At 67.0% G+C, this 12,718-nt stretch overlaps 2 protein-coding genes across 4 annotated transcripts in view; one reads left to right on the top strand and one right to left on the bottom strand.

Moving 5' to 3' along the window:
• Positions 1-12,718, top strand: part of KCNQ1 (potassium voltage-gated channel subfamily Q member 1) — a 275,965-nt gene that overhangs the window by 185,331 nt on the left and 77,916 nt on the right. The gene's annotated exons all lie outside the window — the stretch shown is intronic.
• Positions 1-12,718, bottom strand: part of LOC149128232 (uncharacterized) — a 62,093-nt gene that overhangs the window by 44,947 nt on the left and 4,428 nt on the right. Inside the window, exon 3 of the mRNA XM_089323304.1 lies at positions 4,684-4,791. Within this exon, the coding sequence (XP_089179430.1) occupies positions 4,684-4,791 (108 nt within the window). The remainder of the gene's footprint in view (positions 1-4,683; positions 4,792-12,718) is intronic.

The following is a 12,718-nucleotide window of genomic DNA, read 5'->3' as shown; positions in this document are numbered from 1 at the left end:
CAGCACAGAGTGACTCACGAAACACCCAGCAGTGTCTACAACCCACCTCCTCCCATGGGAGAGGTCGAGTTAAGAGGTAGTGCTCCGGGTCAGAAGGGCTCCCCACGGGGGCCGGTGCACCAGGGGACCTGAGGCTTGGCGGCCGTGGGTCGCAGGCAGCCATGCTGGGCACTCTGCGAGCCTGGGGCCTGTGCCTCCCCTCTTCCTGGCCGCCCCTCCTAGGAGCACGGGGTGGGTCCTGGGCCACGCTTGCTCCCATGGCCTGAGTGGAATCAGCACGCTGCTTCAGAACTGTTCTGGGGGTTCCATCCCCGTTTGCCAACCTGCAGGGGTGGGAGGTGGCCCCCTGAATTGGTGGCGAAGGGCTTTGGGGTCACCCCATCCTCACCCACCAGTGCAGCTGGAGACGAGGCAACAGTGTGAGGGGGTGTCTGGGTGCAGTCAGCCCCTGGGCCGTTCGTCTCTCACCTGGCTGGGTGTTGATGGGCCCCGTCCACCAGCCCCCAGCCCCCAGTGGCCCCGTCCCTTCCCCTGATGTGGGAAGCCTTCCAGCAGGCTGATCTTGGGGTGACCCATGAGACTGGCCTCCCGGGTGACCCTCGCTGTGAGCCTGAAGGATGTGGGGTTGGAGATAGCATGCGTGGCCATGTGGCAATGGACAGTGGGCTGGGAACACGCGTGGGAGGTGTGTAGCACATGTGGGAGGGCACGCACAGACAGACACACACGGCCCCTGAGCTTGGAGCCTGTAGCGCCCTGGTGCCTCGCCTCGGCTGTGGCCTGCAGACCCTCTGAGGGGCTATAGCGGCCCAGGAGAGTCCAGCAAAGCCCCCGGCACCCTCTGTAGCCCTCAGGCTGCACATTCCAGTGCTCGGGAAGAATCGTCACCGACCAGGACGTGCGCCCTCTCTGAGCCGGGGTCACAGTGGGAGTGGGAAGGGCAGGAGGGGTGCAGCTCCGCAGGTCCGGGTCACCCCTGGAGGCAGGGCGGGGTGTCGAGCCTCAGCTGCATGTGGGAACCACGAGGCCGAGTGGAGTCAGGGAGCAGAACTTTGCCCTCCAGACGCTGGATTGTATGAGGTGGGGGTGGTGCAGAGACCCCACCCTCGGGCACTTGTTTTCCAAATGGGGGAAAGGAATGACCCCCAGAGCCCAAGGGCGAGCAGGAAGATGCTGGGGCCTGGGCTTCTCCACATGCTGCTGGGGCCAAGGGAGGGCCCAAGGGACCAGAGGCTGGAGGGTGCTGGCTGCAGCGCCCACCAGAGAGGCTGTGGGAGGGGTCTCCTGAAGCCAGCAGCCCTGGAACATGTGTGAGGCGGCCAGGCAGGAACCCGCGGCCTCCCAGGAAGCCAAATGTGGTGATCCCGGCCAGGGTGGCAGGCGCCCAGGCCACAGACACAGCTGCAGAGCGAGAGGGGTTGGAGGGCAGGCTCGGGTGCAGGGCCACCTTGGAGATGGCCCTGGAGCCGCCAGAGCCTGAGTGCCGGGGCGGGGGCACCGGGGAGCGCGGCTGAAGCCACTGGACAGCCCGGTGGGCGTGCCGAGGGCCGGCCCTGGGGCTCGGGACGTTGCCTGCGCGCGAGGTAAAACGATGAAACAGATCAAAAGTCCAGTCGGTCTGGATCCCCACGGAGTGAGGGTAGGGGCTGGGGCCAAGCCTGGGGTCTCCATGTCCGGAGGCTGAGGAGCTGCAAAGGAGCCCAGAGACGGCTTTTCTAGGGGAGGGGCCCCACGGGAGCCGAGGACCGAGACCCTGTGCCAGGTGCTGTGTGTGAGACCAGAGGACCCTCCATAGGTCCTAGAAAGGGCCCTGGTGCCCACCTTGCTCCGTGGTGGCCCGAGGGCCGAGGGGCTGACAGCCTGGCGTCCATCTGTGGAGCTCTGCCTTCTCCATGGCTGCCACTGGACTCCCAGCTACCCAGGGCAGCGGGCTGAGCACCGGGACGAGTGAGGGACGCGGGCTCTCTGGCCTCCCGGGGGTGTGAGAGGTGGCTGAGCCCTGCCCAGGCTCGGTCCTGGCTGCAGCCCCCAGCCCCCAGCAGGTGCCTCCCTGCAGAGCCTCAGCGTCAGACAGACAGACACGAGCAAACCCATCTCGCTGGGGAGTCGGAGGCAACACGGGGTCACTTCTGTCCCTGGCACACACGAGGTGCCGGCCCTGGGTATCTAGAAGTGGCGATTCCCCAAATGCAGCAGCTGGGAGGACCCTGCAGGCCGGCTGGACTGGCCTGGGGGTCCCAGGAGACCTCGCTCACAGGGCCCGTGGGTCTCCATCTCCTCTAGTGAGCTGGCTGTGGCCTGTGGGCATGCCCTGCCAGACTCTCTCGTGTCACTCGTGATGGAGTGGCCAAAGCAAGTCACACAGAGAGCCTGGGTGAGTCAGGTAGAGGGAGGGCCGGGGGAGTGACAGCAGAGGCGGCCCACGGGGATGGCAGGGCCTGGCTACCCCAGCTGTGGGTCTGACACACAGTGCTGCCCTCCAGCCGCCCCCAGCCCCCACTACCACCTGGCACATGGCCACTGAGGTCCTGCTGGGAGAGCCCGCCCTCTGACAGAAAAATCCCACGTGGATCTGAATGCCCTGATAAGATGACTGGTGGGCATGGCTAGGGGCCCGAGGAGGGGAGACAGAAAGACAAACACACACGTCCAGGCCCGATGATGTACTGTCCCCCAGCCGGCGCAGGACGGCTTTCTGGTGTCACCTTTCGGTGTGTCACCACTTACTCTGTCAGGGCGCCGGGCCTGCCCGCCCGCCAGGTGACGGCCCTAAATCGTGGGGAGCGACAGCCGTCCTCCCATCGGATTGGGTTACTGGGCTGCAGGGTGGGGCTGGCAGCCAGGGTCCCTGTCCCTGGGGCCCTAAAGCTGGATCCCCACCTGGCAAGCCAGGTTAACCTCAGAGGAGGGGAGGCCGGGCGGTGGGGCAGGGCCTGGGCGCCGAGGAGGGGGGGCCTGCCCTGCAGCCCTGCTGTCTGGACAGCGGCGTCTCCTCACAGAGCAGCAGGGCCACAGCCGTGCCAGGCTGCCTGCCCCCCGGCACCCCCCCTGTGAGGGTGCGGGGCTTGCCCAAGGGGACCCAGGGCCAGACAGGGGGAGAGGGACAGCCGCACACGGAGAGAGCAGGCGCGATGGGGCAGGCCTTTGGCTGCACATCCTGCCACTCCCAGAACTGGGAGGTTTGGGGCCTCCATGTGCTCTGCTACAGGCCCTCCCAGGAATGCACAGCCCCCAGGAACCAGCAGACTGGGAGCCCCTCACCCCCAAGTCCTGTGGTCTGGTCATATCCCGAACACGGGTCTTGAAGCAGCTTGAGGTGGGGGGGAGGGAGACACAGCCACGTGGGCCAGGGGGAGCCTGAGGATCGCTCCGAGGGGGTCCCAGCGTGGAAGGGGCCACTGGGGGAGCAGCCAGCCCTCGTCAGAAACACTCCAGCTTCGGCAGAGTCGCAGGGGGCAGCGTGGAAGCCCCCTCCCTGACCACCACCACCAGTCTGTCCATCTGAGGCCCCGGGGTCCTCTCCCTGAGCCACGGGAGCACAGGCTGTGTCTTCTCTGTGGAGGAGGAAGTGCCACAGGCTGAACCCTCCCAGTTCAAGGGCCTCGCTCCCTGGAACCCTCAGCCACACTGGCCTCCCGAGGCCACGTGCTCCATCCTGCTGTCAGTACCCACAGCCCCACCCCCACCCTGGCAGGCCCCAGACTCCACGGTCAAGTTCACGCTTGTAGCTGAGAGTGACCTGGCAAGACCCAAGGGGCCCGCGAGCTTGTGAAACCCACCAACTTGTGCAAGCACGCCCCCCCACGCCCCGCCCCAGCCGGAGCCCGGGTCACCTGCCTGGGTCATCCTCTGGGCTCTGGGAGTCCCCGGGGCCCTGCAGGTCGGGGAGGCAGGAGGCCAACTCCCCGCTTCTCAGATTCTGCTGAACTAACTGAAACCCTACCCTTCGGGCTTCCCTACTAATTTGCGATAAGGCCTCGCCAAGAAAAACAGCAGGCAAAAGACCCCTGATTTCTCCACGAATTCCAGAGGGCTTGGCTCATTCTGGCAGGGAGGGGCCTGGGGCAGCGGGTGTGCACAGCCACCTCCGCGTGGTGCGGGGCTGGGGACAGCCCTGGGGGCCGCTGAGGAGGACCACCTGCCCCTCTGCACAATGGCTTCCAGCTGGCCGGGTCTTGGGTGGTGGCTCGGGGAACCGGGGGTCGCTCTGGGGTTGCTCTGACGTGGCCAGGAGAGTGTCCGCCCGGGCTGCTGACCTGAGGCCTGCGGCTCCCTGCGGGTGCGCCCAGTGTGGAGTGAGGGCTGTGCTGCTCCCGGGGGAGCTGCAGGCTGGCCACAGGCTTCAGAGAGGCTCAGGAGGTGGGTGCTACCGCCAGGGCTGGGGACAGGAGGCCAGCCCACTCCAGGGCCGACAGGCCAGTGCGGACACGCCCCCCAGTGCCGGCAGACCACGGCACGCTCAAGGGCACCCACAAGCAAGATGGGGTGTATCCACCACGCGCTCTCCTCCCCCACGCACAGGGCGCTGCTCGCCTGCCCACCGCAGGTGGACGGTCGGCGCTGGGCCTAGAGGGTTGTGTGGGGCCATGTGGGAGGCCTGTGCTCCAAGGCCCACAGTCGCCCCTGCCCAGGAGCAGCCACACGGCGGGGCGGGGGGAGCCACAGGGGGCCTCAGGGCCCTACAGATGTCGGTGCGAGGGACGGGCTTGGGGGAGTACGCCGATGCACCAGGGTCCGAAGCTGGCTCGCCGGGCCTGGGGTGGTGCTCGGCCTCAGGTTCCGCTTCCTCGCCTGTGGAACAGGGACAATGACGGGAGCTGTGGCTGGGGGATGGGAGCCCTTGGGAAGCAGGTGGCACTCAAGGCCATGAGGACGGGGCAGGGGCTCACAGAAGAGCTGGGCGTGGCTTAAGAGAAGGGGCGGGGATCCCTGCTGGCCTCATTCTGCTTCCGGCTCCGAGCCTGCTGCTGGGGCGAGGGCTGGGGGGGGCGGGGGGAGGAGTCTGTCAGCCAGGCCCACCCGGGAAGCCCTGGACAGGGAGCCTGTGGATGCAGGAGCAGAGGCTGGCCTCAGGGCAGCGGGGGCTGAGTGGAGAAGGCTGTGCATCTCGTGGCGTCTAGGATTGTGCTTTGTGGAGCTAGGGAGGGGGCGCCGGCGGACCCTCAAGGTGGAGGCAGAGGGGTGCCTAGGGGCCCTCAGGGCACCGAGCTAGTACAGAGCGCCATCCCCCTGTGCGTGCTCTGCGCGAGGCACGGACGGCCAGTCCCCGTCCACTTCCCTTCCCTGCGGCCCCTGCACCCTGGCCTGCTCCTTGTTCCTCATCTGCCCCAGGACCCTCGGGCGTGCCCCCACCCGCCGGGACTCGTGATGGCTCCGTCCACCCCGCATGCAGGGCCAAGCTCGCCTGTGGAGCTCTGGAGTGGCCCCTGCCCAGCCCGTGTGCTCGGGTCTCCGCTGTGACTCCTCACGGCTCCCCCTGGCACCCTCGGGCGGGTTCCGCCACCCCAATTGGAAGCACCGTGCCCCTACTCCAGCCCCAGGCACAGGCCACCCAGGAACCCGCAGCCGGCTGGATGTCGACGTTTTCCTACACGGCTTGCCGGCTGGCGGCTCTAAAACTGCAGGCCCTGCCAATTCTACAGCCTCCTGCCCAAGCTTCCATAGCCCGCCGAGGCAGCCCATCGGCAGGGTCGGCCTCAAGGAGGAGGAGGCCTGGGGGCTGGTCCCGGCAGAGCCCACCACGGGGTCCGAGGGGCTGGCCGGGGAGCTGGGCTGACAAGCGGCCCCTGAGGGCTGGAGCTGCTGAGAGCATCCTGGACAGATGCGCAGCCGGGGCGGGAAGGACAGGCCCCCTGGGCTGGGAGACCCTCACGCCACCCCAGAGGGCCAGGCTCCGTGGCCGCTGCTGCACCGCCAGAAACTTAATCTAGTATTACACAGAAACTTCTGTGAACTCGGGTTTGAAGTCCCCAGAAGTGTTGGCCTGATTGGGGGCAGATAGCGGGGTGATTAATGCTCGCGATAAGGTGTTGATTGGTTGTGGGAGCCGCTGGAGACACAGGGCTGTTGTGCATGCCGGGCTGGCAACTGTGCCGGCCAGAACAATGGCCCATTTATGCAGCACCCCTCCACCAGCCGCCCGCCTGGACGCGCACAAAGGCACTTGGGCCAGGAACCCCACGGCCTGGCTTTCCTCGGGCAGAGGGTCCAGGCCGGCTGCAGGGGCAAGAGCTCCCGGCTCTGCTGGCCGCTCCTGTCTGCGGCCTCGTCACAGGGCAGACCCACACCCCGGCGACAGGGTTGGGTGTCAGCGCTCTGTGCCTCGTTCTTCTCACCTGTGAGCTAGGATAGCGAAGTCCCCGTCGCGTGTGCCTGGCAGATTGCATTGGATAAAATGGGGAGCGTCCTTAAAGTGAGAGGTGTTTGTGTGCTGACTCCATGGAGGCGGGACACCTGCCCAGGTGCCAGGACACGGCAGTTACGACCCAGACACACAAGCAAGACCAGGTCAACCCAAATCAGCCAGAGACACACAGGAGCACGTGCTGGGGCTCCGTTATTTCCCATAAGTGCCAGGGAGGGAATCAGGCAGGCAGTGCAGGCCCAGGGAGGGGCCTGTGGCAGATGGGGCTGGGAGTAACTGAGAACTGGATTAAACCAAGGGCCAGGGAGCCAAGCTCTGGAGGCCTCCATCAGGGCGATGTGTTGTGTGCGGAGAATACGGCCTCGGCGAAGGCCCTGCCGGGGCGGCCAAGACTGAACCAGGCAGCAAGGAGATCGGTGTGCCGGGACCGCAGGACCCTCAGCGGGCAGCACCAGCCCAGAGGGTGCAGGCACTGCCGTGGTCCAGGCAGGAGGGGCGGTGCTGGGCCCAGCAGGCGAAGAGGAAGGAGGTGGACTGGGACTGTGGAGAGGACTTTCTAGCTTCCCATCGCTGCTGTAGCCACGGACACCGCGACGAGCCCCGCAGGTTAAGTCTTCCAGGCTGCAACCAAAGTGCCCACAGGGCCGCACTGGTCTTCTCCGGCTTCGGGAGGCCTCGTGCCTGCCCGCCTGCCTCACGGCCCCTCCCTCGGCGCGTGGAGCGCGGCGCCACCATCGTCAGTCCCCTCTGCCTCTCCTGGGAGCTGCGGGAGGCGCGCGGGGGAGAGGCAGCTGCAGGGGCTGCCCCCGAGATGCCGGGCGGAGTAGGAGAGAACGCAGGGCTGGGACTGGCCCCTTGGTGGCCGTGGCCAGGCGTGTGGCCGCATGGACCAGAGGCCCCAGCTGGACCCACAGGGACAAGAGCCCTGGTCCAGCCGCAGTGGCTCAGAGGTTTTGGTGCCATGGGCCTGGTGGCTAAACCTGACCCGGAGGGTCTTCAGTGACGGGGCCAGGAGACCACCAGGGCTGCCCAGCAGGGCCGGGCAAGAGAGGCGGCCTCCCCGAGGTGCCCCCACCCCACAGCTGTCCAGGAGCAGCCCCTGCCAGAGGGGCCTGAGTTGGTCACAGGGCTGCCTCCTAAGGCTGTGGGCACCGGGCAGCTTCCCATTGTTTTGTGGGCAGAGCAAAACCGGGACGCCCTCGTGCCACAGCCAGAGTGCCCGGCCCCTCAGGGCTCCAGCGCGTTCCAGCCGTGTGTCGGTGGCAGGGCCCTGCGGAGGTCAGGGAGGCCGTCCCCGGGGGCAGGAGGTGTCCCTCCACATTCTCGCCCAGGGTGGACTTCCCCCAACGCCAGCGTCCCTTCTCAGAACCAGCCCAACCCCAAAGCATGCACACAGAGTCTCGGCTGCTCCCCAACAACCCCTGTCCCATGGTTTCCTCACAGGAAAGAGGGCAGCTCTGGCCCTGACCCTGTGTCTCTCCCCCCACCCCCAAGAGCAAGGCCAGGCCCAGGAGTTGTGGAACGAGGGCAGCCCCAGGAGCGCCTGCAGGGGACTTCTGGCGGCCGCATCTGCTCGGCGGGGCCCTGCAGTGACCCTGGCGCCTTCTGGGGCCGGGTTGCAGCCCTGAGCTCTCGACGCCAGTGCCTCCCAGCCCTGTCACCTGCGGAGCAGGACTGGCAGCCCGGCCTGTCTCCCCTGATGTCCCCACACCAGTCAGCAAGACAAACGCCACTTTGGTCCTGGCAGCCGGCGAGCTGACCCTGCTGGGTCACAGAGTCCCCCACACCACGTTTCCCCCCCCAAAACACCATCCAGACACCTGCCCCCGGCCTGGCTGGGGGACCTCGCCTGGCACCACCCTGTCCGTGCCGAGGCCCGGAGGTGATGGGACGCGGCCAGGAGGAGGCTGCACGTGGAGCGCGCAGGGCCCGAGGCAGCGGGTGCTTCCGACGGGGCCCGAGGCCGTCTGACCTTTCCGGCCACGGGCAGCAGTTGTGTGAGCGCGAACAATCACCCCAGTGTGCGAGGCACAGGCAGCCTTTCTTCCTCGCCGGGCCGGCGCGCACGGCTCCCAGCCCAGCTTCCCTTGAACAAACATATTTATTGTGGCCGCCACCGAGGCCTGGCCGCGCAGCCGGGGCCTGGGGGCCTCCGTCCCACCCACTGGGGCCCAGGGAGGGGACCCCTGCCCTGTGGGCCCCAGCATCCCCGAGGCAGAGGTGGCTCCAGTCCCAGCCGCCACCGGCCCCGGCCCAGAGGTTCTGGGGGCTCCTGCTGTGAGCCGCTGACCACCCACGGGCAGCGAGCCCGCCAGGCTCCCGGGAGGGGTGGACACAGCGCCACCCGGGCCTTCCTCCCTGTGGAGCATGCCCTGCCCCCCCCCATGCCTCAGTTTCCTCCTCAGGGCCGGGGAAGCGGCACCAAGCCCAGCACCTCCCAATGCCGGGTCCCTACCGTCTCATCCTGCCCCGGGCCTGGGCGTCTCAACAGTCTGCCACAGGTCCAGAGGGTTGGGGCTGACCCCGGCCCTCACTCTCCCACCACTCCCCTCCCAACAGGCCAGGCCCTGGCTGTGACAGGGTGTGGGGAGCCCCAAGGGTAGTGGGCACCCCTACACTTGCCACCAGCAGCTCTTGGTGGTCTCTCTTGCTCTGAGCTGCTGTGACCCCAGCCCACAGGGAGCAGAGGGCAGCTAGAGGGACACGAGGCTGCCCACACCGGCTCCCTCTTGCCTCAGGCCCCTCCCAGCCTCACTTGCTCATGCTTTTTCCCATCTTCCAGCCTCAGTTGCCACTTCTGCTGGCAGGATCCTCTGGGGACCCGGCACGCACGGGCTCTGTGTCAGGGCCTCCCGGAGTTGCACCCAGCCGAGCCTGGCCCCCAGTGGCACACAGCGTCTCCCCCGGGGCTTGGCAGGGGTGCATGAGAGGGTGCGTAGTACACGTGCAAGTGTGAAGAATGAGTGGGAAATGGTGCAGGCCAGAGGTGAGAGGCGGCGGGGCAGTCCCGGGACCTGGGAGGACTCTGTCAGGGCAGGCAGGGTGGCGGAGCGGGGCACTGCCAGTTCGGGGTGGGGGTCTGCACTCTGCCCACAGCCCTGAGGGCAGCAGCAGGGGAGAGATGGGTCAGGCCCGTTCACTGGCTGCTGCCTGCGGGACACGCTCGTCAGGGGCCGGCCCAGTGCAGAGTGGAGGCAGGCTGCCGCGGTAGGGATGCCACGGGACGAGTGTGGGCTACTCCCCCGGGGGTGCTGGCCGTGTGGCGCTAAGGCAAGGACCCCAAGAGAAGGAGCAGACCGTGGAAGGGCGGTCTCCCACCTCGCTGTGCGGCGGTGCTGCTGGGAGCTATGGTGCACACTGTGGGGCCGAGCGCTGCTGCTCCCTGCCCATCCCAGCCTTACGTTCCCCCACAGTCCCTGCCTGAGCCTGGCCGAAAGAGTGACATCCCCCGGAGGCCTGCTGTGCCGCCCGAGAGCTGGTGTCGCCCGGCCTGGTCCCGGCCTCACGGCTCCGCTGCCTGCACGCGTCTGGCTTAGGCTGAGCTCCCAACAAAGCACGTTAAATCTGCCAGTGACACTGGGTGTGGCGTGGAGGGACTGGGTGTGAGCCACTCACCTGGGCAAGGAGCCACTTGCCCTGCGGTCCTCGGAGCAGGCCTGGCAGCTGGGTGGCCGGGGATGCCCGGAGCCAGGGGCGGGAGGTGGGGATGGACCCAGCCAGCGCGAGGCCCCGTCGTGTGGCCGCCCCACCTTCCTCCCAGGCCCTGGGGCTTCTGCTTCCCCCACACTCCCGCCGGGGCCCCCGATGCTGCCGCCGTACCCCGCGGCCATGAGCCCCTGGCCTGAAGTGCTGCCCTTCACCCAAACCCGCCCAAATCCTGCAGGTGTCCCAGGCCCAACCTGCGCTTCTGCCACCCTCTGATTCTCTACTAGGCACAGGGGTGGGGAGCTGGGGGTCCCAGGAGGTCGTGGGGCTACTGGGACAGCAGCACAGCCTGGGCTTCCACAGCAGAGGCTCTCCGGCTCACATCCTGGCGTGGGGGCCGTCTGCACCCGAGGTCTCCTTTCCCCTGGGTTTGCAGTTGGCGTCTCCTCTCTGTGTCCTTGCACGCTAGGCCCATGTGTGTCTGTGCCCCCCCCCATAAGGACCCAGGCAGCACCCAAGTGACTTTTTTCAGACTCCCAGGCAGGATGGGTGGGTGGGTTGAGCCGCCCACGCCTCTGCTGGATCCAGAGCCCCGCCCCCACCCCAAGGCAGGAGACTACCACTGTTCCTGGAGCAAGGGGTCCTCTTGCCCAGCTGGGTTGCAGGTGCAGGAGGCCTTAGGATCAGAAGGGACACTCGTGGGGTCCTGAGATGCCACAAAGGCTGTTTGCACCGAGTTCTGCCCTCTGCACACTCGCAGACTCCTGGGGGAAGCTGTCCCTGACCAGGTCTGGAAGACCCTAGCCCTGGGACAAGTCTGGACTCTGTCCCGAGGCCGGGCACCCACGTAGACCAAGGCTGACTGGAGCTGGACCTGTGAGGTGGCAGTCAGTGGGCTGGCTGAGTATCAGGCCTGTGAATGCTGGCCCGAGCGGTGTCTGGGTCCCAGGGGCTGGGGGAGCCTAGATGGACCATGCACTTGGGGTTTGGTTGGGGCTCCCTGTGACTTGTGACTGGTGGGCTTGGGAGGGGCAGCAGACATGTGGCTCTGGGTGGAGGTGCAGCACGCAGGCTGCCTGGGGTCCCTGCCGAGTGCCCCCTGCCCCACAGCTGTGCACCTGTGAGCCCCAACCCAGCCCCTCCGGGGTCCTGTGTGTGGTCCTGACTGATGTGTGTGTGGCCCAGAGCAGAGGACACCCCTGTGGCTCACCTACAGCAGTCACCTACCCTGGCCACCCTGGGCCTCCCAGTGTGGACCAGGTCAGCTCTCAAGGCTCGGGGGCCCCACAGCTGCAGGTAGAGGGGGCTGAGGTGAGTCTGCGGCCAGTCTTAGGCACTGTCCTGCCGCCTCTCCCTCCCTTCCCAGGGCTGTCCCTCGGCGCCCCGCTGGGTCTGCAGCCTGAGTCCCCAGCCTCCCTGGAAGAGGAACCAGGATGCCCTAGGCCATCCATGGGGCCCAGAAAGGATTCCAGACTTGGGGCTAGGGCTGTGGATTCTCTACAGGGCTCCCCAGGACGGGTGGGGCCAGGAAGGCGATTCCAGAAGGAGCGAACTCCACAGGGGGTTAAGGCCGGGTCTGGGGACCTCAGGGCAGGGGGCAAAGGGCCGGGCGTGTTGGAGAGCCGGGACGGTTGCTGTGAGCAGAGGGCAGCCCTGCCTGGTCCCCTCTCTGTCCCAGGAGCCTGCTCTCCTGCCCCTTGAGGGAGAGCAGCAGGTTGGGGCCCCCAGGTTGAGGATGCCTGCCGGGTGCCTGTGAGCTGGAAGGAGTTAATCCCCGGCCTCGTGGGCAGGCAGACCCTGACTCACAGAGCAACAAAGTTCTTGTGTTTTAGAAATCAGTATATCAGCTTAATTTTATAGATTTCAGAAGTGCTACTTGAAAACAAAAGTCTCCTAATTATATTTATGATCGCAACGTGACCCATGTGACTCTGTGCTCGGCGAAGAACCTTTGTGTAAGACACAGGGAAGACCTCTTGCGGACGTGGCCCCGACAGAGCCTGCAGTGCCGCTGGGGGCTCCGCAGCCGGCAGGGGCGAGAGACTGTCGCCACATCCCCATAGCCGCAACACCCACCTCGCCGCCAATGTCCTGGACAGCTGATCGGGGGCACGTGTAGGGTGCACAAGGGGGTCCCCGGGAAGGGACGTGGGCCCAGCCCTGCGCCCCTGCCGTGACCCCAGCTGGGGCTCAGGATTCCAGGAGCCCACGACTGCGAGACTGCGATCAAGGTGGGAGATGAAGCCACAGCCCACAGTGGAGAGGGACAGGAGAGGGCCCTGACCTGGTGGGCGGCTGGAACCCAGGGTGGGGACACGCACGGCCGGGGGACCAGGGCTGGCTGAGGAGGTGACGTTTGTCCTGAGCGTGGAAGGAGGCAGGAGGTCCCCTTCAGGTCTAGGGTCCCCAGCCCCCAGCAGGTCTTCCCTAAGGGGAGTGGCTCCCTTGAGCTGTACCTGTCCCAGCCCTCTGGGTCCTGCCAGAGCCCCTGGCAGGGTCCAGGGCTCAGCCTAGACAGCAGCCTGTGCAGCCTCCGGCATTCGGGGGTAAGGCGAGGGCATCTGATTTCCCCAAGGGGCCTGCAGCCTGGCCAAGCTGTGCTCCGGGCCAGCGGCACGCCGGAGCGCGGGTCCTCCTGCCCGTCCCTCCGCCACAGCCTTCTGCAGGAATGCAGAGCCACCCAGCAGGGGGCTGTCATCGGGCCGGGCT

This window comes from Oryctolagus cuniculus, chromosome 1 (genome assembly GCF_051225735.1).
Source record: "Oryctolagus cuniculus isolate XC-2025 breed Fujian yellow rabbit chromosome 1, ASM5122573v1, whole genome shotgun sequence".
In the NCBI taxonomy this organism is placed as follows: Eukaryota; Metazoa; Chordata; class Mammalia; order Lagomorpha; family Leporidae; genus Oryctolagus; species Oryctolagus cuniculus.
The sequence above is the reverse complement of the archived record's forward strand: the minus strand, read 5'-3'. Positions and strand labels throughout refer to the sequence as shown.